This window comes from Falco biarmicus, chromosome Z (genome assembly GCF_023638135.1).
Source record: "Falco biarmicus isolate bFalBia1 chromosome Z, bFalBia1.pri, whole genome shotgun sequence".
Lineage (NCBI taxonomy): Eukaryota > Metazoa > Chordata > Aves > Falconiformes > Falconidae > Falco > Falco biarmicus.
Window position 1 is genome coordinate 62,251,708 of NC_079311.1, and position 25,237 is coordinate 62,276,944.

The 25,237-nt window shown below is 37.0% G+C and overlaps 1 protein-coding gene across 11 annotated transcripts in view; it reads right to left on the reverse strand.

The window, feature by feature from the left end:
• Window positions 1-25,237, reverse strand: part of ERBIN (erbb2 interacting protein) — a 122,729-nt gene that overhangs the window by 39,895 nt on the left and 57,597 nt on the right. For all 11 annotated transcript variants that reach the window (XM_056324368.1, XM_056324365.1, XM_056324367.1 and 8 more), the window contains 4 exons: window positions 23,745-23,862; window positions 10,222-10,300; window positions 9,370-9,459; window positions 2,793-2,849 (listed from right to left, as the gene is read on the reverse strand). In XM_056324368.1, the coding sequence (XP_056180343.1) occupies window positions 2,793-2,849; window positions 9,370-9,459; window positions 10,222-10,300; window positions 23,745-23,862 (344 nt within the window). The remainder of the gene's footprint in view (window positions 1-2,792; window positions 2,850-9,369; window positions 9,460-10,221; window positions 10,301-23,744; window positions 23,863-25,237) is intronic.

Here is a 25,237-nt window from a genome sequence, read left to right on the forward strand (position 1 = left end):
ACTCTCAAATAACTTGCTTCTTTCTAAAGAGGTTACTCTTTTTATTGACAATTAGGCAACAGACAAGCTTAAAAAAAAGTAAATAATTTTTTTATATTTCCACTGGACCATTTTCCCAACTTACCTATCAGATAAATGCCTCTACAATAGTCATCATGGTTTTGCTTTCCTTTCAATAGAATTATTTTCACTGAGCTGTTTTGCATTATAATACTGCCTCTTTTGCAGTCTCTGGCTACAGACAAGCTCCAAGCAAAATGATGCATTTGGCACAAAGCAAAGCTGATTTAGTGTGTTGGCATTAATTACCCATTTTGCTTAACTGGCTTTCAAGTGCTTCATGATTTAGTGTTAAAAAAATATGTGCATGTTCAATTCAGCAGGTGGGCTAGCTGATTTTGTAGGAATTTAACCAAATACATTTCTCATTACAAATACAAAAGAATTCACTGTAAGTATGAAAATATTAAAAAGGTGGGACTGACAGGGAAACAAGAAAAGATAGTTTTATCCTATAGCAAAATTATTAGCATGTATTGCTACATCTTATTAGCTTCATAAAAACCCCTTTGGGTTTTCTACACTGTTTAAAGCTGTATATAGCATGTTCCTTTTCAAACACATACTTAGGTTTGGAAAACTGTAAGTTCAAATTCCACTTCAGCTTCTGTTCTAACATAATAGTTAAAACCAGGCCATGGATGCCTTTGTTGACCAGGTCCATGGCTGCATGATTGCATTGTCATGAAAGGCAGATTTACCTCTTGCATACTATGGACATCATAATGAACTTTTTCTCTCCAGTGTACATCATACATAACAATGTATGTTTCTAGTGTCTCACTGTAGCAAAATGCCTATTAAATGTTCTTAAATTAAAAAAATAAGTAGTTTCAATAGCTTTAATCTTCCTTAATTGAACTACAAGATCACCAGAAGAAATAATAAAGGTGGCAGCTTAGCATGTACTGTAGATCATTATGGAGGTTCTGCAGGGGATACCCTGATGACAGTGGCTGTTTAGTTTTCCAGCAAGGGTGAAACCCTGAAAACATGAAAGTTAACAACAACAACAACAACAAAAATTCCCAGCAACTTCAGCAGAAGTTGTATTTGGCTGAAGTGTATTACAGCATTTGTTTAAATGTCTCTTATCACTACAAGAGACCGCTGTAAACTATGCTTTTTAAAATATTGCATGTAATTCATGCTGTTAGTGTTAATTATGGCAATTAAGGTCAGGGTGATTTCATAAACAAAAGCTATATAAGTTTCATTATAGCTACTGTTCCTCAGTTGGTAGTAACTTAATTTGCAGAGCTACTACCCCAAATTACACGTTCTCTGATTCTTTTCCACTGAAAATCAATAATAGCATAAAGAACAAAGGAGGAGAGACAGTATCTGTATGATATGAATGAATAAAATGCTTTGGAAAAATTAAATTAATTCATTAAATTTTATAAATTAAAAACTTCAAATTCACAGTTTCTGATGCTACAGATTTCATTCCATATAGGAGCTCTGGCATTTTTGTACAACAGACCACAGCACAGCATCTAGGCACACAACAAGGCAATCCCAATCGAACATACCCCTTGACCATGTCTTAGGCATATTATTAGCTCCAGTCACTAAGAAAACCGGCTGTTGTACTTGAAGGGCTCGCAATTCACACTTCAGCCTACTGCATGCAAGTCTCTGCTAGCATATGAGCTGGACAGAGTGAATATTCAATTGTTAGCTCCTCCTCCATGAAAACATCTTACATCCACCAAAACCAGTACCTCTCTAACAGTTTCTGCTGCCAGAGGGGGACCCATTTTATGCTACCTTGCAACGAGTTCAGGACTTCACAGCTGCTTATTTATATCCCATCTTTGGGAACTCTGTTTCCCACTTCATGGACCTTTTATACCTCTGTTAACCCACTTAAGACCTCCAGGGTCCAAGTCAGAAAATTCAGTGCATTGCTCTAGCTCATAGAAACAGCAGGAACTGCATCATCATCAGCCTGGGCTTGTTTGATGAAATGAGCGAGAATTGCAAGGCAGGGTTTAGAAAGATGCTAGATTTTAAGAGAGGATCAGATTCGTGGTTAGAACAAATGCTGTAAGAATTTCCAGAACTATTTTACTATTACAGAAAACACATCTAAGGAATATGCTGCCACTGTATTAAACATGCCTATTGCGTTGTGAAATAGGTATGGCATAACAGATTCCATGCAGCACAGTAATGAGTTATTTTCTTCAGCCCTGAACTGTACTGAAGTTAAAAAAAAAAAAGAGTCCAAGTCGTGTGAATTGCATTCCTTCAGTCATTCTGAATACACATTTCAAACTCCACACTTGATTTAGAAATAATCATCTTAATTACCAATCCTAAGCTTCAGACACACAGCCATCAGAACTGTACCCAGACAGGCATCTGGGTAGCCATATAATACTGTAAGCAAGAAGCATCAGACATCTCAGAAATCATCCTGAGGTGCCCACATGCTGACTGAAAAGCTCAACAGGTGGATCAGAAATCCACAGAGCTGGAAAGGGACAGAAGAAGTGAAAAAAAAAATAAATATCTCTGCATATGCATATCTTTGAATAGGCAGACCAGGCAGTCTGAAAGGAGACACAATTTCACCTGTACGAAGCGAAAGTTTCTTGTGACAACTTAGTCCAGTTACTTACTTTTAAGCTGTGATCTACTTTTCAATAAGCACTACATTATTAGTATAACTACAGAAAAAATCCTCTCCAAAATAGTTTTATATAAATGTCATCTATACTTACTTTGGCAATATTTTTAACTGGTTTTCTCTAAGTTCCAATATCTGGAGTTTAGTTAATCTGTAACAAAAGCAAAAGAATTTATCACAAAATACTGTAATTTATAATCTGAACTTATTACATTGCTGAATCTCAAAGAAATCTACAAGTTTAAAATATTTTTTGTAAGAATACAAACATGTTTTGTGGAAAAATATGCATGTTATTTTAAATTCGTTTATTCATTGGTGTTTGGTTTTAGTAAAGCAGCAAACAAGCTCTTGCCTGCTTTTCTGTGCCTGTTTGAACACATTTGTTTTCCTTCCTCCCAAAGATTTTAAAGCACTTCATTGGATTCATTATGGGTACATGTTATCAACATATACAGAAATACACAGGAAGTAATAGAAGAAAAGTAGTATCAGTCCACACGAGCTACGATGCTGAATTTCTAATACTGGCAATGTATCAAACCATTTCATATAAAAAGCCTCATCACAGGAATACCTGTGGTCTTCCACATGGTAAAAACAACCTTTACATTCATCTTGTATTTCCTTCCATATTCTCTTTCTAGTCAGCTGCTTAATCCATTTTGATATTTCTGTTAGAAGGCAGTTTGACCTTTCTGTCAGGATATCCTTGGTTGCAAGATAGATAAATAACCTCTAAATCCCAAGCTCAACTGCTTGGCCAAGTTAAGTTCAAAGCAGTCTCGACATTCAAGCAATGTACCATCCCCAGTGGAATTTTCTGCATCAGGACAGCAGCACCAGGACTATCTCTTTGTTAAATGAAATGCAGAATACAGACACGATTGTAAAGGCAAGAGTTCTACACGTGACGCATGAACGGCCTTTACACAACACAAAATAGGGTTATTAAGCTCCCTGAATCAAAAAGGAGCTTAGTGACTGGTCTTTCCTGAAGGTGTTTAACTGAGTATGCTGTAAGGACAGAGACAAAAACCTTAATGGAAATTAAGTAGTAAGAACTAAAAGTAAAAACAGAAAGCTGAAAACAGTACTTATTTTTCCTCTAGACATTTGCTCATTTTTGGATGAATTTGAAAGTAGCAATCTGCCACGCCTATGAATAGCCTAAGAATACAGCAGTCACCTTGGAACAGAGCAGAGGCCAACACAGCCCAGCACTGCAAGCAGCACTTGACATCTGGCAGCAGCTGCTGGAGGGGAACCCTCTCCCCCCCAGCTACTCAAAGAAAAACCAACACTCTAACAGTACTGAAAGAATACCCTAATAAAAAATCCAGTTCACAGCAATATCACTGCTGTCGATCTAGCGCACAACTTGCAAATGACTTCCTAGCCTTCTTACCCTACCTGCATCCTAAGATACCCGTCTGTGACAAAACAGAACTTGCTTGTTTAAGCACCTTCAGATTTGAATGGCCATTTTGGGCTTGGACTTCTGAACTCTAGAACAATCAAACACTGCATCAGGCTCCAGTTGGTATTTTGCTTTGATGATAGTGAAAAGAGCTACGCCGTTTGTAGCTCAGTTGAATGCAGTAGAAGCAAATCTCCATTCATATGCTAAACTATATATATGCACACCCACACTGTTGATTTTAGCCAGAACTGACTGTACTGCACTTCTAAGAAGCTAATTCTGTGAAGTTAAAGACTGCCTTTGGTGATAGAAAGGTTCATAGCTTTGTGTGACCTTGTTTCACATTCTACTCTTTCTTCAGCTGACCCTGAGAAACTGGGAGATAAAAATACCAAATTTCTTACATGTAGAGCTACACAGGGGCTACTCTGGAAATATTTTCAACCTCTACTGGCTGGGGGATTTAGGCTGTTTCTAAACTAGTAACTTTACTGCAGTAATTGATGTGAAATACTGGACTGAAGCAGTTGTCACTTCTTCCATTATGACTGGAAGGGTTAATTCAAGCTTAATGTAAAAATACGTATCAGTCAGCCTAGCTGCTCTTTAAATTGCTGGTGTAAACACCCATGCTAAGCATCTCAACTGCTACAATGGAACAGAAAAACACATTTAATCTGGAGAAGAAATACAGAGAACTAGTCCACCCATACTAAAAAAAAAAACAGAAGTCACAGCGGCAGAAATATATGATTTCCTGTGCCATTCTATCACAAAGATCTATCAACACTCCTGTGGAAATATTTTATTTCTCAACTTGAAAAACCCGTACCCACAGAAATATTGACACATCACCTAAACACAACACTGTAACAGAGCATTATTCAACTTTAAGCGTATCTGGTGGAATAGTCTCAACAAAATTGTTGTTGCAGTATTGTTATTGAATGTCACCAACTCAGCTTGCTTTTAAAGTGTAGCCCAACTTTTAAATAAATTTTTTTAAAAAATATATCTCTTGCTAGGATAAGATCAATATTCTTCCTAAATCTGATTTCTTGAACTATACAATCTGTAAAAAATGTAAAAGAAATACATAGCAGGTATGCTTACAAACTTGCTGTTCAACAGCAGTCATCTTAGAAAACTAGAAATATTTCATAGAGAGATGCTCTTTATTTTTCACCCCCTTTGCAGTTTTGCTAGTGCAGAATTATTTGTTTTTAATTGTAACTAAAATGCAAAGGCAAAAGAACTAATATTCGTATCCTATAGCAGGCTGCATTTGCAAAAGTTTCAGCAAAATTGCAAATATGTAACTCAGTTAAGTCCCAAATTCAATTATCCTTGTACATTTATTTAAAAAATTATCCAAAAGTGGATACTACTAAAAATATCTACTACTGCAAATACTACTGGCAAGTTGTTGAGAAAGAAGATTAGAAGTAAATTAATTGCAACATCACAGCCTCTGGAAGCAATATCCCATCTTAGACGACATTCTCAGAATTTTTTGAATGCCATGGGTAAGATGTCATTCTATCTTATATAGATCTATATCTATATATATAGATATAAAAGTATAGAATATTTTTCTATAGAAGAGCAACACCTTGATTATCTTAAACACCTATCAGTAAATAACATCACCCTTTTAAAGCCCAGTCTAAAAATTAGCATGTAGTGAGCTTCAAGTTTAGAATGCTTTGCTTATGTGTTTTTTGATGGTGTTTTGCATTATGTATATTTAAATGTAAATATACGTGATGTATTTAGATACAACAGATGGTCTTCTTCAGTAAACATAAGCAATTCTCAAGACTTCTGTGCACATGCATAAAGGCTAACTCCAGGATCTGTGCCAATATTGATGCACTGATATAATTCAAATCAGAATTTGGGAGTGGAGAAAAAACCCTCATTTTCTCACCTCAGAATTCCAAAGAAACTGGCACATTTTGCCAAAAGTCTGGTGACTTTTTAATAAGCCTAACAGGCTGGGCTGGTACAACATCTTTGAAGGACACCAAGTATGTAACACTCAAAGATTGGATAATCTTGGCCTCAACAGCATGCAAAGCTTTAGCACAAATTTTGAAGGTGAGAACAATGCATGGAAGTAAACTTAATGAAATGCTGCATGGATATATTAAAAGTAGCCTGCATTACACAAGGTTTTCTTTGCTAAGCATCAGGCTTAATGTTACTGACAGAGGTGCTCAAAGACCCATTTTGGGACTATCCTCTTTAATGCTTTTTAACAGCAATCTTAAATGATAGGAAAAAAGTTTAAGTTGTTTAATGCCACAAAAGATAGTCACAGACAATACAAGGAATTATTAGGACACTGTAGGGGGAAAAAGACCTGTACAACCCTAAGGACTGAAAAAAAATAGACAAGTGTCAACACGCCATAGCACCAAGCCAAGCACTCATGATTTCTTTGTAGAGTCATCAACCATTTCTGAGCTGTCCAATGCATTAGTCGATCATGTGGGAAACAACACTTGGCGGCTGCCAAAAAGGGCTAGTAGAACACTAGAGCATAACCACAGACATTTACAAGAAGAAAACAAGAAAATAATCATGACACTGTACAAGCCATGAAGAGACTTCATTTGAAATCTAAATATAGCTATATATCATCATTCCCTGTCAAAAAGAAAATTAATTCAAACTGAAGCTCGTTCCAAGATATATTAATATAATCAGGCATAAAGGAAAACCTGCCATGCCAGAGGGAAAAAGAATTTTGTTTAGTCTAACAAACTAAAAAAAGAGATGTGAGAACACTGTAATAGCAGCAAGTGAGAGAATGGGGGACAACTCTCATGAGACATGATAGCAATTAAACTGTGGAACAAATCAATATGAACCGTCAGAAACTGAAACTACTTTTCTAACCTGAACTGCTGGAACAGAGACCCTGACACATGGAACACAAAAACCATGTCAGCTTTAACACAGCATTGGTTCTGGTTTTAAGAGACATTATAGCCTATAGTTGTCAGTAAGGCAGGCAACAAAACTCAAGTTACTTCATGTGTTCCCATGTAACAAAAAATAGCAGCTATAAGCCATACACAAAACAATTAATGCACCAAACTGTAAGAAGCTGAAGGCTTGTCCTTTATGGGAATAACCAACAATGCTCTAAATATTCCAAAAGATTCTACCAGAGCTTTTTTGTTTGTTTGTTTTTAAACTAAGTATTCCCATATTGCGAAGTACAAGTTAAAAGACCATCTGCACTAGCAAGTGTTTGCGGCAGGGGTCCTCGAACTACGGCCCGCGGGCTGGACATGGCCCCCCAGGGTCCTCAATCCAGCCCCCGGTGTTTACAGACACCCCCCTCCGGGGGTTGGGGGGGGAAACCAAGCAGCCGCAGATGACTGCCTGCCACTGCATCCGCGCCGGCCCCCTGGTTAAACAGTTTGAGGACCCCTGGTTTATACCTAGTTGTAAAGTTCTGGAGTGGCAGAGCAGTCTCATTACTCACAGAAGCACTCAACGTCAAAGGGGTCTGAACCTTACTTCTAAATATTATACTAATTCACTGTTTTCTAGTTTATTTGATCTAAACACTAACTTCTTACAGAATAGTATTTATTCTGTGCAATACATCAGCAGGCAAACTCATATGAATATTCTGAATTAATTTTAACTACAGCTGATGAGAAAAGTCGTAACTTCAGTTTCATTCTCCTAGCTACAAGCTAGGATGCTGCAAGTCACTATATTTTAAAAACCAAGGCAGAATCCTTCATAGCTATTAAGATAAACACTACACTGGAGAACTGGCTTTCAAGCTGCCTTCAGTAACTGATTTATTCTTATGTTGTTAGTAATTAATGACTTCACCATTTCCGTAACCATTAAGCATTATAGAAGTAGATAGTGATTAAGAAAGAATTATAATTAGGCTTTCTAAAGCTATGTTATGTGTAAGATTAACTACTTGTAAGACCAACTGCGTCAACCTGAAGTCCTCAATTTCATCCGTAGTGCTTATCTTTTTACTAAGAAAATCTTGCCATTTCATTAGACTATTAAAAAGCAGAACAGAAAAATGTATAGGCAATCATGAAAATGCCAACAAGCAAAGACTACACATCTTCCAGATATTTCTTCTTCAACCTTAATGAGGTCTTTTGAAATGCAAACTTTGTGTACAAGAAGCAAGCACAATAATTAATGCTCCTGCATCATAAGCAGCTTTTTTGTTAGCTGAGTGTGTAACAGATCGGGTGCTTTTAATCGTTCATCAGGGAAGGACTAATAATTGGACAGAGAAGAACAGGCCAACAGCTCCCATCACAGATGACTAAAACTAATGGTCACTAAAGACTGCATCTTTGCTCATTCTTTCATTGTAAATCTCCTAATCTGCCAAAATTCTGCAGCACTGTATTTGGGGGCTTTTCTAATCTCTTATGAACTGTGCTGACCCTACTATAACCACACAGCTTAAGGCAACTGCTTTCACACAGCAATGTGCATGGTTAACTAACAGCCCAGAAAGAGAGGATTGCTGGACATGGGATGGGGCAGGAGAGTGACAATCTAGGAAGCTAGCATAAAATAAGAGTGATGAGCGGGAGGAAAAAGCAAAAACGGCTAAATCAGCATGATAAGGAAAACAGGATGAACTATCCTAATCTAGGACTCTTCCTTTTAAAAATATTATCCTTTCACTTTTGCTCCCAAGATTTAATCCTTTTAAAAGAGGTAAGGGTTTAGCATTTTTCTTGTATGTAAATTACTATGTGGAACAATCTTGCTTAGTCAGCACACTGTAAATATGCTAAGTCCTTCAGAAAGATTCCTAACAACAAGGCACTTGAGAATTACAGACATGCACGAAGGAGAGGACCGTCAGTGCATCCAGGAAAGGACTAGTGGCATTACAGACGCCATTATTTGCTTCACTCCAATTACTAAGTGACAAACCTGTACTTCAGAAAAACTAGTCTGCTGTACTTACCAGAACTACATTGTAAAAGAAGCAAATGTTTACATGAGTTATTTCTTGATATTTCATAATCATTCTGTCTGTCCTTCAAAAGCCCAGTTGAAAAATAGCGATAAAGATTCAGGGTTTTTTACTATAACAAATATGTGCCGTATATCGATTGGTAATGTGCACTTCTTCCCTTCCTCCAGTTCATACTTTGCTTGAGAAGCAGCAGAAACTGCTCTGCGTGAATTTAAAACTAAACGTACATACCAAGTTTCAAATTCAACTTACCTGCCAAAATTGGCTGGCAAAAACTCAAGAAAAGCATCATTCAGGTACAGCTGCGTTAGGTTTAACAGTTGGGAAAATCCATCTGGAAGCCTATACAGAAGTAAAATAACGTGGCGCTTGTTTCAATTGTAGTCAGTGCATTATATCATGTTTTCTTAAAGAACAGTATAGCATTTAAGTCCTACATATTGATAACATTAAGGTGGCACTAGAATTTCTACAAAGTTGTACTACATACTTGTTCTCTGTAACATTAGTTTCAGAATTATTTTTAAGTATGGAGAACAATATCTACAAGCAATAAAAATTACAAACAACAAATGTAGTCTTGCTAAGTATTTGTGATCTCCTGACACCTAACATGGAGGAGGTATTTATTAAGAGACAATAAATCAGATAAAAACCTATCCAACACCTTTTTTCCCCCAAAAGAGTTACAATGTACAAAGTTTGTATCTCTGGCAGTGCTACTTGGGGCAAATTTTGTCACTATAGAAGGTGACAGGGAAATATACAAGCTAAGCTTGAAAAACAATGGTACAGGCTTTAGCGTAAAATTAATTCTGTTATTAAGAAAAAAAACTTTTTTGCATCTTTACATTCACAGAGAAGTGATGAGCTTAAAGCTGAAAGCTACATGGTACAATGCAGAACTGCTCACATAGCCTATTAACTTGGGAAAAATACTATAATGACATAGCTATACTTTATCACAGTGCAATGAAATTAATGAAGATACTTCTCAGGTAACTCTGTTCCTTGCCTTCAAAGGCTGGCACATGTCTGGGGCAAACCGGATCTCAGCAGTGTTTGCACAAAATATAAAACATCAAAAAAAATTTACAAACTTACTTTGAAATTGGATTTACGCTGGCCTCAACAACTGTCAAGACTTTACAGTTTTTTATATTTTCTGGAAACTCCTGTATGCCTGCAAGATACAGGGAGAAGTAGGGAAATAAGTCTTAAATTATTAGACTCCATCACAGGCATAAAAATGATACACATGAAAATTACTAGCCATAAAAACTTTAATTCATTTAGCAACCAGTGGGCTGTTTCTCTCATATTTAATTTCAGATACAGCTCTCAATTCCTAAAGCATTTCATACTGCAGCTTAGCAGGCAGCTCACCAAGCAGCGTAACAGAGACACAGTAAACGAACAATTTCCACTTACATTCCACATTTCACTTTACATTACCAAATATTAAAGTACCTGTACTTTGCAACGTACTTAAGATCAGGCCCTCAGTCACATTCATACACATGGTAGAACAAAGTTTCCAACAGGATCAGTTTGTCAGATGTGTGGCTTTTATGACATCCAGGCAAAATGGTTAGCCTTCAAATCTTGAAGTATGTTTACAGCATTCATGGTTCTGAACAGATATCCCAAAACGTGACACATGTTTGCTGTTAGCTTCAGATTATTTGTAGAGAAGGACAAAACTGCTGCAGACACACTCATGTCTGAAAACTGTAAAAATAATGAGCCTCCTCTTTTTACAAGATGGACTCCAGAAACACCAGAGTATATTTCCAACCCACGTATCTGCCAAATTCATATTTGTCAGAAACTGATAAAACAGGCCTTGGGGAAAAAAAAAAAAAAAAAAAAAAAAAAAAAGACAGGTATCCACTACATCAACAGGAAAATAGTAGTGAATCATTCTACTGCCCAAGACTTTCTCCTCAGTCTTTACTACACCATAAAACCAAATAAAACCACAGTTATCACAACTGCAGTTGCATTTGCAATGTATCACTACATTCTTTTTATAGCCCGGGACAGGTGTTTTTTTTTTAAATAAACTTGTCCCAAGTATAGCAATGATTCATACTGCAATCCTTCTACTTGGATTAAAAACACATTATTTTTTCAAGAAAAATTCATATGCTAGTAAAATAAAGTTAGTTTAAAAGAACTGGGTTTTTTTCAGGTAACAGAAATCTCAGCTCTTTGTCTTTTAATTAATGCATGTAATTGTGTCTGCTTCTAGAGTGCTTTATCAGGTGTGTGGAGACAGCAGCCTGAACCCAGGGAATAATGTTCCATTCAAAAAACGAACCATTAAGAAGGAACTGTACTTTGTGGATGCTTGCTTTTAGGCTAGTGAAAGTCTGAAATTTCATGCTGCTCCAAGCAACATAACTCTCTTACAGTTCAGCTGCAGAGGGAAAGACAAGGACAGTATGCCTTCTCATTCAGATTGGCAGGTGGTACTTGGTTATGTCTCTCCATATATCTGTTCTGAGAATACTGGAGCAGAAACGAAGCAGAAAATACATGGCAGAGCATCAACTGCTAAGTCATGTTTTTACTTACATAAGAAATCACAAAATTTCTGATGCTAGCTTAGAGTTTGTTTTTTTCTATGTTTGTGTAGTAACAAGATTGAACCAGTGTATTAGGACTTAAGAGATGGCAGTATCACCTGACAAGGAAAGCAGTCACAAAACACATACTTTCACATCAAGTTAACCGGTGATGTTGAGTGGCCAAGTCACCATGCTGATTGTTCCACAAATTCAACTTAAGTACAAACACCATTTCTGTCAAAGTAGACTTTTAGGTCTTTCTTGAAAGGAACTTGTCATACTAAATGGTTTAAACTGTTTCTTTTAACTCATACCATGAGTTCTACTCTGTTACAGAGAGGTGAAAGGCAAGAAAAGCACACTAAGCCACAAAGTTAAACCAGGTGTTTAAATACCTCTGGAGTATCATGGATCCTTTTGGGAAATACCTTGTTGAACTCCAGAACAATAACATACAGAAGCAGAGGGGACCAGGAAGAATTGAACCATCAACTGTAATACAGACAAAGATTTCTGACACTTCTGGTTTACTGTGTGTGTTCATGTATATGCACACATGTAAATAAAAATATACCATTACGTATATATGGCTTCAGCCATGTGAAGTTTACTGGGGTGGTGAATGGACTCGAAGCAGAAAATGACAGCAGGGCATACTGATTGAATTCACTTTATCATTCCCACAGTTAAAAAATAAAACTAAAAAGGTAATACATAATGTAACAAAGCTTTATTTCTGGAAAGCAGCAGTGGTATTTTCAAGTACAAAGATAGGTTTAAAGAAAGATTAGAAAACTATCATAGAAAGACTATAAATATATTGCTGTCATATAATCTTTGTATTAAGAGAAACACACTTCCAAAAAATGTAAATACACATGTTCTTCCAGTTGTAGCAAGAAACCTCTTCCAACAAACAAGAATGTCCAAACATACAGATGGAAAGTATCTAACATGACACAGTATCCTAGGCCATGGCAGACAAACAAATACCTAACACATAAGAGGCCCATACAGATGAAGTTATGGATGACTTGCATGAAGTGATCTACTGTCTAAAAACCACATCAGGACCTCTTTACTCTGATGATACAGCTTTACCTTCTTAAAACATGTGTTTGCATTAACCAGAGTAAACCACCACTAAGCTCTTCCTTCAAGGCAGAATTATGTTTCAGACTCACTCTGTGCCATTAGTGTTGCTGTTTGAATCACACAGATTCCCTAAACTTAGTTTTTCTGAAAGATGGTCACACTACTGGCCTTGGCTTGGTCCTCGGATGAAAGACTGCTCTGGTTCAACATATTAAACCTCATGTTTTTAATATTACTATTAGTTTCCACTGCCTGTGTCAAGAATTCACTGAAGCACAGAAGACTTAAATCTATGATAACTACCTAGAAAACAAAACACACAGCACATCTGCTAGAGAAGAGAATGTCAATGTAAACTTACTCTCCCAAGAACAGCCAAATAAAATATTAGCTATCCAAATACAGGCATGTTAGATCAGCATGCTTTTGTACATAATCCGAGGGCTCTACAGTAGTCTCCTGCTTAACTATGCCTTGGGCAACAACAGAAATTCAACTGATAGGAGAAAACTAACAGTGAAGGAGCCCCTGAAATTAATTTTGCTGAGAGCCAGTACCGTTATGGTACACACCATCTTTATCAGCCTCACTCAACACTTTAGTATGGGTAAATGGTAGCCATCATACAAAAGAGCAGTAAATTGGGAATGACTGCGTGAAATATACCTCATGCTTGTAGTACACATTCAGAAGACAGAAAAAAACTAGGAGACTGCTCCCCTCTACCATGTGATAGGAAGCTGCTTACTAACTGTCTATATAACCACATTCACTCGCTTTTCCTCAGCTATACTCCTCTCCTGCATGCTAGAAACATGCAGTTACTGTTGGGTTAGTATTCTTCCAGTTGTCCCATCAAGAAAGCAAATTCAAAAAGCAAGTAAGAAACAAGAATAAGAAGGCAGAGAAACACCAGGAAAAGATACGAGAGAAGGATAAAGGACTGTAAAGAACACTTTTTAAGAGGATCCGTTTCTTTGCTTTCTACCTATTATTAGTGTCCTGAATCTTCTTCCCCATTAAGGAAGATCAGCAAACCTCGAGGGTCTCCATGATAACATCCTTCCACACTCCTTTTGTAACACTGTGCTAATTAATCCATTTGATAGCTAACCCCACCCTCCATGAGCGTCTGATCAAATGTGCACTGCAAGTGAGACATTGCTTTCTAAATCTCATTTTTCTTCTGAATTTTTTACTGCTTCCTTTATACACTGATAGCAAAAGATTATAGAAGACACTGGAACAGATTACTTGGGGGTTACCTAGTCTGTTGCAGCCTTATCCCACTTTCCTTGAAAAGCATCAAATGGACAGGTTTTTTCTCCCAATGCTTCATATTTACATGATAACCACTTGTCATCCCCAACCCATTTCAGTGCTGTTAACCGATTTACAGATGACACTTACTGTTCTCCAAAAACACACAAACCATTGCACTTGTGGACTATGACCATTTGCAGAGCACAACAGGAGAAGGTACAGTTTGTTGGTAATCTTTAATTCTAACCACCAGACCCAAACTGAATTGAGAGCAAAGTTCTTCTGGTAGTGTAGTTTTCCACAGAAGTGAGATTTACATAACAGCTTTTAGTATTTAATTCTGTGTTCCTTCCTCCTTGTTTTCCCAAAGTTCAGGCACTTTTAAACTCACTGGCCAGTTTCTACTAGAACCAACACTTATTGGAAAAGAAAGGGAAAAAAAAAAAAAAAAAAAAGAGAGAGAGAGAGAGAGGGCAGGCAGGACTGGAAGATTGTTAAGAAAAATTTGGCAGTAAGGTAATGAAAAGGAATATAAGTAATATAAAATTCTTGTCTGGACTAAGCCAAAAGCAGAAAGCACTCATCATTCAGAACTCTACTTTGCAAAAACTCACCAGCTTTACCAGCCTAACCTAGAAAGCGGTGTTTAAACACAGTCCAAGTCCAACTGTGGCACATGCCCAAAGGGCATACCAAAAAGGTCATATAGGCATTTTGGGTCAATGGCCACAAATCTGAAGGTAATCAGCTTCAGTTCTGGATCACATAACATGGCTGATATATATATGGAATTTTGCCTCATCTCCAACTCCCCAGAGAGCAATGATTGTTTTGGCACAGCTTGTCAGAGCAAATGTGCACAAATGTCCCTCTGTTTAGACTGGATTAAGGCAACTGTAAGTATAACTGGGGTCCTACTTACCATGTTGAGTTCCACTCAACTCCTCCCATACATAACATAATCCTTTCCTATCACCAGGGTCAGCACAACTTGCTGAGCAGAACAGAAAACTAGGCTGACTTTCTCTCTCTATATTGGATAGCACTTTTTCACTCAGAAATACTGGAAGTTCTGGATTTACAGAAAATTGTGCAGATCACACCTGCTGCTGTCAGAATCCTTCACTGCAGTGGATCCCAGAGCTGAAATGCCCATATGCTCCTGTTCCAGCCCCACTGCAGATGGGGGCTTGCTCTGCTCTCTGTACTCCAGTCATGTGGTTATATTTTTCTTCACAATCAAATGCTTAAATTAAACTAATATGCTCAGGCTTCAGTTACTGAAATGATTACTGCTACATGACAGTAGCAGTGCCTCCAAATCAAGTTCCACCTCTTCTCATACAGAAATGTTTTAAATGGGGCGGGGGGGTTGGGGGGAAGACTATTGGTTCAATTCCTTTCAGTTCCTAAAAAGCATAGAAAAATCACTAATGCATACACAAGGACCTGTGGAAGCCCTACGGGTGATGTTCCCAAAGGAATGAGTTTGTTTACAGCTAGATCTCTCAGTTTGTGGGAAATGTGAGAAAAAAAAATTCTCTCCAAACAGGCAAACCAAAAAGCCCTTGCAAAGTAATCGAAAGTACAGCCCACTGCGCTCCCATCCCACTCTGGACCCTTACAAGTACAGAAGACAGAGGCAAATATTATAGGCTCAGTTTGCATGAATACGAATGCAATATTAATTCTGTACGCTCTTCTCTCATTCATCCTGGTCTCAACTTCTGGACAAGCAGCTATTAAGACCTGCCAGAAAGCAGCTCCACTGTCACAAAAAGCGTACCTTTAGTTTATTGTTCCACTCAGGCCTCTGCTACAACTGTCCTTCCAGCCAATACAGATCAAACTTGCCAATCAAAATATTTTCACAACTCAAGAATATACACCATAACTCTCCCAAAGATTACGTAAAATTTGTTTGCAAAAACTGAAATTTCAAGCTGAAAGCTTAAACTATCAGTTACAGTCTGTATTCTTACATATTTATATAATTTGTTTTAATTTGGGATTTCTGCATACCTTCTGAATTAAAAGCAGCACTTTTCATTATTCGAAGCAGAGTGTTAGAGCCCAGTCAATTCACTGCACAACGCTAACCTATCCATCCTTCCTTTTGAACGTTCATTCCTCTTTCGAACATTCTTAGAGGATCCCTTGCCGCAGCTGACTTCAGATTAACCAGGATCTCAGGTTTCCAAGGCCAGGCCTGCTGTAACACCTGCCTGCTCAGAGCTGAAGTTGCAGCTCAGCACAAGGTTAGCATCCGTGTACCTGTGCATAAGGTGGTACTCAGCACTCTAGTTGTTGCCAAGCAGCTTAGAAGCCTCTGGCTTATTTAGTGAAAACCTATCCCAAAAAACCCCATCATTTCAAGAAAAAGGAGGAACCATTGCAAATATACATTAGTCTATCTCTGCAAACAGACATCCCAAAGCTTTTGAAATCTCCTATATGTCACATCAGTTGCCCTGCACTCCCAGCATCAGAACTGTAAAATTCTTTGCAGCTTGGTTCTCCTTGTATACGAGCTTTACAGAAGCCTTGCTAAAAGCAAAAATATATAAGCTTGGAGACCTATGGAAGAGACCTACACTTCTCAGGAAGTAAAACTCAAAAAATCAATCTGTAATAGATTTAACCTTTCATCATTAAACTTATTACAGATTTAATAAAACACCAATTTAAACACAGTTATATAAGCTTTTCATTCTCCACTCTCTCCGCTTTGTTTATGCAGAAAAGTTCACTTCTGAGAAAAACTTTTATCAAGGAAATTACTAATCTAAAAGTCATACAAAATCATGACAAAATTCTGAAAAGAAACTCCATTGGATTTCTTGATTTTTCATTGAAGTGATTTTGCTTGACATATATCTACCTATAGTTTAGTAAGCTGATTCACCTCTCCATCTTAATTTTACAAAGTCCTTTCCTCCAGTTCTACACACTCTGAAAGTTTTAAGGTTTCCTTTCCCATTTGTCCTCACCTTTAACAACTGTCACTTGCAGGGTTGTATGCTACGACTGTGCTGGGGGTGGGGGGGGGTGGGGGTGTCTTTCTTAAGTTTACACAATGAAAAACTGAAGTTGAATGTATGTTTGGTGGTTCATTGTAAGGGGAAGTAGATAACATCTGTACAGTCCACATAATAATTAATGCAAAAATGTCAGTCAAGCTACCAATCCAACAGGAACACATGTTTAACAGTGCTTTCATTTTTAAAAAACGAAAAAGAAAAAACCCAGCCACATTAAATACTTCCATAGGGAGATTTTTAAGCTTTTCTAGTGAGTTTTAAAGAAAAATGTACTCTTATTGGTTGTGATAACTATTATAATATAATTAGATTTCCAATAAAATACAATATTGGCAATGTATTTGCTGCTCATTTTGTTAATGAAGTGGGTACTTAACTACATACATTTATATAGTAACAAAATATTCACAATTAAGACAAAAGGCTCTTTGGCAGAGTAAGTGTCCACATGTGGAAAAAGCAGCAGCATTAAGATGTAAACTGCTTTTTTATAGCTTTGAACCCATTATAAGTCTGAGTCAAGTTTAGTAGTTCCAAAATTTTGGTTTAAGACCGCTTGTGAAATTCAAAATTTTAAGTTTTTAATCTGAAAGCTACGAAGTCACACCAGTTCTGTGAGGTCCAGACAGTAATGAATCCTATTCTACACTGTATGTCAGCCTCTTGATCTGTTTAAATGGATGATGCCTCCCCATCACTTTTGCCAATAACAACTTGAACAGCAAAATTACCAGAGCTAATACAGGCAGTGCAAACAAGAAAATTGTTTAGTGGTTTTTTTGTGGGTTTTGGGGTTTTATTCCTTTTATACACCATGTACTGGCACAGCCAGGATACCCCAGCAAGCCCACTAGACTCTTCCAATCATTCATCCTCAAACTGTTTGGGAGAACTTAATTTTTAGAGTAAGGTATCTCTAGGATTGCTCTAGCCACGATCCTTATGCGATGTAAAAGAGAAGGAGTGTGCGCAGCAAGACAGGTTCCTAAATGCCTTTTCTCTGGAAAAAACAAGATAGCCAATAATGTTGTTTCTTGAAGACATGCCTGACACACTAATTTACATAAACATTCCAGGGCAGGGTAAAATTAAAAAATGTGGAACATTAAGAAGGTTATGGGCAGCAGTTCTGTTCATAACACTGTCTTGGACAATTACCAAGGCTCAGGTGGTTTTCAACTGTATCTAATTCATGGCTAGAATGTTGTCAAGCCCCCAGAGTAACCTAAAATCAAAGCATAACATAAACAGGTAAAGCTGCTTGGTTTTTTTCCCCCCATCCCCTACCACCCTGAGCTGCAAATTCAGTGTCATCTGTCCAGTCATTTTTGGTTAATACATGATGACTGTTACTCAAAGAACATCCCTTTACAAAAATGAAGGTACATTCTGCCTTTACCTGCAAAACCACATCTAAAAAAACCCCGTAATTATTTCTACAGTGCCTTTTCTGTGTTACAAAGACTTCTTTGGGTGCAGGAAGAGATTTGTATTTAACTTATTTCAGAATTTGAGATATGTACACTCAAATTCCACATTCAAGACCTTAACTGCATTGAAATTTTCACTCTGTTCCCATCCTCTTCAACACAGAGATTGTTCTGTTCTGCAGAGACAGAACCTATTTGGTACCTTTACTAACAGAGACAATGTATTTAAGAAAAAACACTTGACTAGAGAATGCCAAATAGAATAGATGCCAACATTCAGGATAAATTTATGACCTCTATATGATGGTAATTTATAGTAAACCTACATGCTCAGCAGTCAAGTCAGCAGCAGTTAAATTCTCTTCTATTTCACTATCATAGATGATATAAGACCCTGCTCCCATTTGCCCTGTCCTCCTCAAGTACAAGCAGAGAGATAGCAAATTTACAGCAAGTTATTTTTATAGTCAAGATCTTTCTCTCTTGCTTCTCCCTGCAGAAAGTAAAATTTGGATCCACCTTCCCCTATTAACTACAAATAATTCTCTATTCCTTGAAAAACCATATTCCTAAATGCACCAGAGGGACAACAGAAGACTAGATACACTCCTGAAATCCCACTGTCCCAACTCCCCAACTTCTGGCACACAGTTTACTAAAGCTAGTTTGCCAAATCAGCAGATGATTTTAGAACACTGAAGAAAACATATTTGATCTACATTTGCATCTCTTAACAAAATAATTTAAAGTTATTTAAAATAACTCTAAAGGCCCATATGCCTGGAGGCATGTGTGTGTGTTTGTTTTCTTGGGCTTAGTTTGTGCATTTTTCCATGAAGATCCCTTGCAATGTAGACTAAAAAACTGACACATTTCAATTCACTGTTAACACCACAGTGAAAGAGAACCACTCCTTAACATCTAAGAGACTACTACTACTAAGATACCCTTATTTCCAAAACACCATTTCTTTTGTTCTTGCTAGTTATTTGTCTAATCTCGATATTTAATTCTCCAAAAGCCTGAATTATACAGAACTTAAAATTTCAATCTTTTTCCTCTCACAAGTACTCTCATAGTTTCCCACTATGATAACTCCACAGGCACAAGCGATTCCAAGCCCACTTCCCAGGCTTCAGGAAAGCCTGACTTCTCTGGCAGTCACCTCATCACAGCTCTGGCCGTTCAAATCACTTGAACTTGTAAAGCTAACCCTTCTGTCCATTTATCTACACGTGTCATCATACACTCACTGTACGTGAATGCTTTCCTGTTCTTCAAAGAATAGGTAAAAATATTTCCGTGATAGCCTTCCACATTGTTCTAGATGCAGGTTAAGACTGGCATCCTGGAGCCAGAGGAAATAAATTATCATCCCCTAAAGGTTAATAGACATTGACAGAGACAGATTTAGGGGTGAAGAGTGGTGGTGTGGATTTTTTTGGTGGGTGGGTTTTTTTTTTTTCCTTTACAACTGTCAATACATAAATAATTTGGCCATAGAGGATTAAAAATTTTAAATTTTCCTTCAGCTTCATAAATTAAACACTCATATTTCTAGGTAGGTCTCACATCCTGTATGCTACAACTTCTCTTTAAGGTGTAACCCAGCAGGACTGGGAGAAAAGGTCATCTCTTGATGCTTTCTACAGAGCAGGATGTAATTTCCAGTATAGAAATGCAGTTTATTTATTGTACCGTTTATTCAAGTACCATTTCATCTTTGTGACTAGGACAGCATCAAGCTTCAGGTAAAAGTTACAAAGCTCAAGCATACCTGGAAAGAAGCATTGGAATACCTTTGATATTAAAGATTCATAATAACCTTGGGAATCAGGCTACAATGCCATAAAAGGACAACTGATGTAGCCACACCAAAAAAAAATTTCAGAATTTATTGCCTACTGCCAAGACTAAAGTTAGAGTTAAAACTAATTCTATTCCATGCTTGCTGCACATACAGCAGCAGTTTGATATTTTAGGCTAAGTCTATTCCATGACCTCTTCAGCAGTCACAAAGAATATATTCCAAACCAAACGCTTCTACAAAGGCTTCTGTATGCTCCATAATACACAACCATTAAAGGCTTGCACTCCGTATCTCAGTACATGCCTTGAAACGTACATCACTTCATGCAAAGATTAGATATATTGACAGAGGAGTCAAGTGAAGACTCCTAAATAAAAACCCCATGCTGTCTGGCTCAAGAAGGTCCAATAACAAAAGGCACTGGACACTGGCAACATACAGGGAAACACGTGCGCCTCCTGACTTCCCGTACTTTACTAAGTCTTCCCGAGGCGTCTGCATTTGGTCACTGTTGGAGACAGGACACTAGACTAGATTAATTCTTATTCTCATTAAATATTTGTAAACATTCATAAGTATCTGCATTTGCACATCTGCCGTGTCTCTGTTACACAGTTTTATGTACTGTATGTATGAAATGAGACACACTTAAATCTGGAATTGAAAAGGCTAGATATTTTACAAGCTATTAAAACATCGCAAAGATTGCTTTCTTGGACTAACATATTTTATGTAACAAATCTGCTACCTTGAAGAATTTCTGCAGTTTTGACCTTTCATCTAAACATCAAATATTATGCATACACATATATATGTATATGGTTCTACTTGGAAAGCTGGATGCTCTCCTGTGCAACAGGTCTCCGTGAGCCAGACTCCACAATTCATGAGGTAACTTGAACACATTTTAAAAGTGAAGCTACATTCTTCATTTTTTTTTTTTAATCAGCTCTTTAGAAAACTAAAAGCCTCTTTGGTCAATGCATTCAATTATGCTTATGCCACAAACAAGTCAACTATCTTACATGAAAATCCTAACATATTTCATGTATGTTGGTATTTGAAAACTAAAGTGTAACTACGTACCCTTCTAAAACGCAGCCTCTAAAACTAAATGCATATTTGATCTAAAGGCATCTGCACTCCATGATTTAGATACATCCATGCCAGAAGAAAACACCATATATCTATACTACAAGAAAAATACAGGAACTTCCACCTTCATTTGCCATAAGCACAGGAATGTGAAAAGCACAATCAGTTATTTTAGAACTTGGTATCTCTCATCATCCTGCACTGATTGGTGATTAATCTCCAGTAATTTTCTTTTTATTTTATTAAGGGAAAGCAAACCCTGTGCTTCCCGCAAAATCCACTGCTTCAACACTGTATTCTTTCAATATCTAACAAAGCAAAAGGAAGAATCAGAGATTTTGATCGGTTTTGCTAGTCTGGAAAACTAGCAAAACCCTTCCTATTTGCTCTATTATAGACATACATCGTAACAATTGTGGGCAGTGGGAAACTTAGCAGTGAATTCTTACCAAGAGAAAAACAAGCACAAGGGAAGAGAATAGACTCGCAGTTATCAAGAGAAAAATGTTCCATGGTTGCAACAGCAGACAGGGAAACAGAAAGGGAAAAGCACTTAAGCCAACAAACTGAAGTCTCAAATAATACCAAATTTACTATCGAATAAACGGCACTATTTCTTGACTCACCCAACAGGGACAAACAGCGACTGTGATTTGTTTTTTTGAATTTTACAGAGCTTTCAGTAATAGCTGGAGACAAGATGTCCCAAGTAAACAAGAGTGTGACCTAAGTAGTATTTTTGGTGTGCAACAGTAGGCAGAGAAGCTATCCAAACTGTGATAAGATCGAGAACAGGCACATGAGAATAGTTAACTAAGCTCGTGCCCTGTCATTTCTCTAAAGGTGTTAAAACAAAACAGAACAACCTCTAGAAAACAGAGCTTTAAAAACACCAGTTTACTTGGCTAGCACATCGTTCAGCTATTGCCTCATTAAATTCCCTATAAGCCTCAGAGCAACAAGTGCTCTTTCAGCAGCTCTCCGAAGGCTTAGCTAAAGGTTATGTCATTTTGAACATTCAAGTAACTCTCTAGCTGGTAAGTGACCAGCTGCCTGCTGAGGTACATAAGCTAAGGAATTTGCCAGTACTAGAACTCAAATGCCCTTTTGCTGCCTTTAGGTCTTCTGCATTGAGAACTTGTGTTGGAAACAGTTAATCCTTTCAACGGTTCAGCCTAGAACAAAAAGATGATTCTTTCTCTGTTGTTTGTCACTATGAAGTTTAAGGCCAGCGTTTTTTTAAGAAAGACTATTAATCCACTTGTACCAGGAACACAGCAGTGACAATCAGGTCAATTTATCACACTCAATGCTGCACTCATTAGGCAGAAATAATAAAGTAACAGTTTAAGTACAGATAGGGCTACATTGGATAATGAAGGAGAATACCAACACCTCAACAACTAGAATACTTTCTTAATAAAGCAGAACTTAACTTTGTGGAATCATAATTAGCTAGCTGTCCAAATAAAAGAGTGAATTTAGTATGATAAAATCTTTGACATTTATGTAATTCTTATTTTCACATACGACTTCAAGGAGAGGTCCTCTTACTTCACTTTGAATTGGTAAGACTACTATATTCTCATCAATTAGCATGAATTAACTTTTTTTTCCTCTGTCAAATAAGCCACACAACTAAGTCTGATGACAATACAAGTTATTTCAATTTTATCACAGTTGCACACATCTGCCAGCTTGCCAAAGCAGCACCATTAATAAAATGCCACATATATAATACTTGGCTGACAGTGCTTCATAATTTATAAAAGGCTGACTCACACAGAATGATGGATTTTTAACAAGTCAGACAAGTGAAACAGTCATTGTCCATAGATACTTTCCCCCATGTGACAGAGGTTACCATCCCCCACAGAGGACAGCACAGCTGCCAAGTCCTACTACAATTTTCAGACAGCTCATTGAAATAAACTGAAAACAATTTCCTATGAAACAAAGTATAGCAATAGAATCCAGCAAAATTTTACAAATTCATGTGCAAACTCTTCAATATAGTGAAACATGAGGAAAGCCACTAAACGTAATAAATTTGAACATATGTATTTTGAGAGAATATGAAATACTTCACAATATCAGTTTTCAGTAATTAATCTCAAAGTACAAACCAATCAATTTGAGAGATAATTAAATACCACAACCAGACCATAAAAGAACATATTTTATGTTAACTAGTGATTTAGAGTAATAATTTTAAATTTACAAGCTGTGTAGCTTGCAGAAATTATACTTTCACTAGTGTCTTTGTACAGTCAATGGTGATTTGCCTTTTAGTTACCCCAATATAAGTGAAATGACTTACCATTCTTGCTGACATCCAGTTCCCTGAGATTAATGAGATTTGCAATGGATGCTGGCAATGTGGTTAGATCATTGTCTGGCAAACTCAGCTTGTGCAGAGACTGGCAGTTAAAAAGTTGCTGTTGAAACAAAGAAAAAAGTGAATGTGATTTTCTCTTAGTTTCCTCTGTATCACTTTTGGGTTTAAACCCTATAAACCTCTGACCTCACAGCTTGAAGGCCGGACTATTTAGAGTCTTTGATTACAAAAAAAAATTTAACTAGTTTTGTTCAAAATTGACTAAGTTTACAATGCTCAGGAAAGCAGAACACTACCAGCTGCCACAACAAGCCAGCAGCTATGCTTAACACTTCCTACAAATTCCTTCCAGTACCTCAGAAATTGTGACCTGTAGTCCCAGAAACATCACAAAATATTTTCCATAATAGATGTGCCATGTGATACCCCACTGGTAATTCAATTTTCTTCAAAAAATAATAAATTCACAGATGCATTTTTTAAAGTCAAATAATTCTGTAACAGTATTTGAGTAGGTATTGATACTCTCTATCAATGTTTAAATTTCATTGTTATATCCTACAATATTTTTTTTTCCTTTCTATGTTTCCTAGCTCAAGTACACAAAAATCCAACAAAATTATGATGAAAACTAGGACAGTCTGGATCTAAGGACATAGAAAACTGTATAATCTCTTCTGTATACATGCATTATAATTTGTATCGAATATAAAGCTCAGAGCCAGATCTCTTCCTAGATACAACGTACCTTAAGATTCTTACCCAAAAACTTTACAAATTGACAAAATAGGGCGAGTAGTACTAGTGTGATGGAAGAAAACTCAAATTATATGTAGAAAGCTTATAGGTAGTACAAAACATATCTCTAAGAAAAATGGTTGAAAAGGTTCATCTGAACAAATTTATGACAAATACTCCTTTCCCAAACATTTTGGATAAGATCATTCATAAATACCTGGATTAGTGTTCTTTTCTTTTGGAATTCCAAGAAAAGATCATACAAACCCAGGAAGCATTCTATGACTAAAAACATTTATCCCGATCAACATCATAGGAATGGGCTTAGTTCATTCAAAACGTCTTGGTTCTTAATTATGAGGCCATTACTTCAGCCACAGACTGCTGGAGTAAGCCCCATTCACATAACGTTTTCATATACCACCCCAGAACAAAAGTAGACATAAATCAGCAAGATTGACAGTTCAAGGAATGAGCTTTAACTTGCCTGCTGATGTTTTCAATTCCTCAGAAACGTGCACCTGTTAGAACTAGTTGATACCATTAAGGCTTTGAAGAGTTAGAAGTTACTTAGCATACTATAAGCAAAGGAGAACTTTGATGAGCCCGTATGTTTTGGAGCCATTCCCTTATTTCAGTACTTCAAGCAAGAATATATACTTAAAACTCGTCCCTGAAAACATTAATCTGGACTCTTGGAATCATTAGAAATTTCACAGATCAGGCAGGCAAAAACA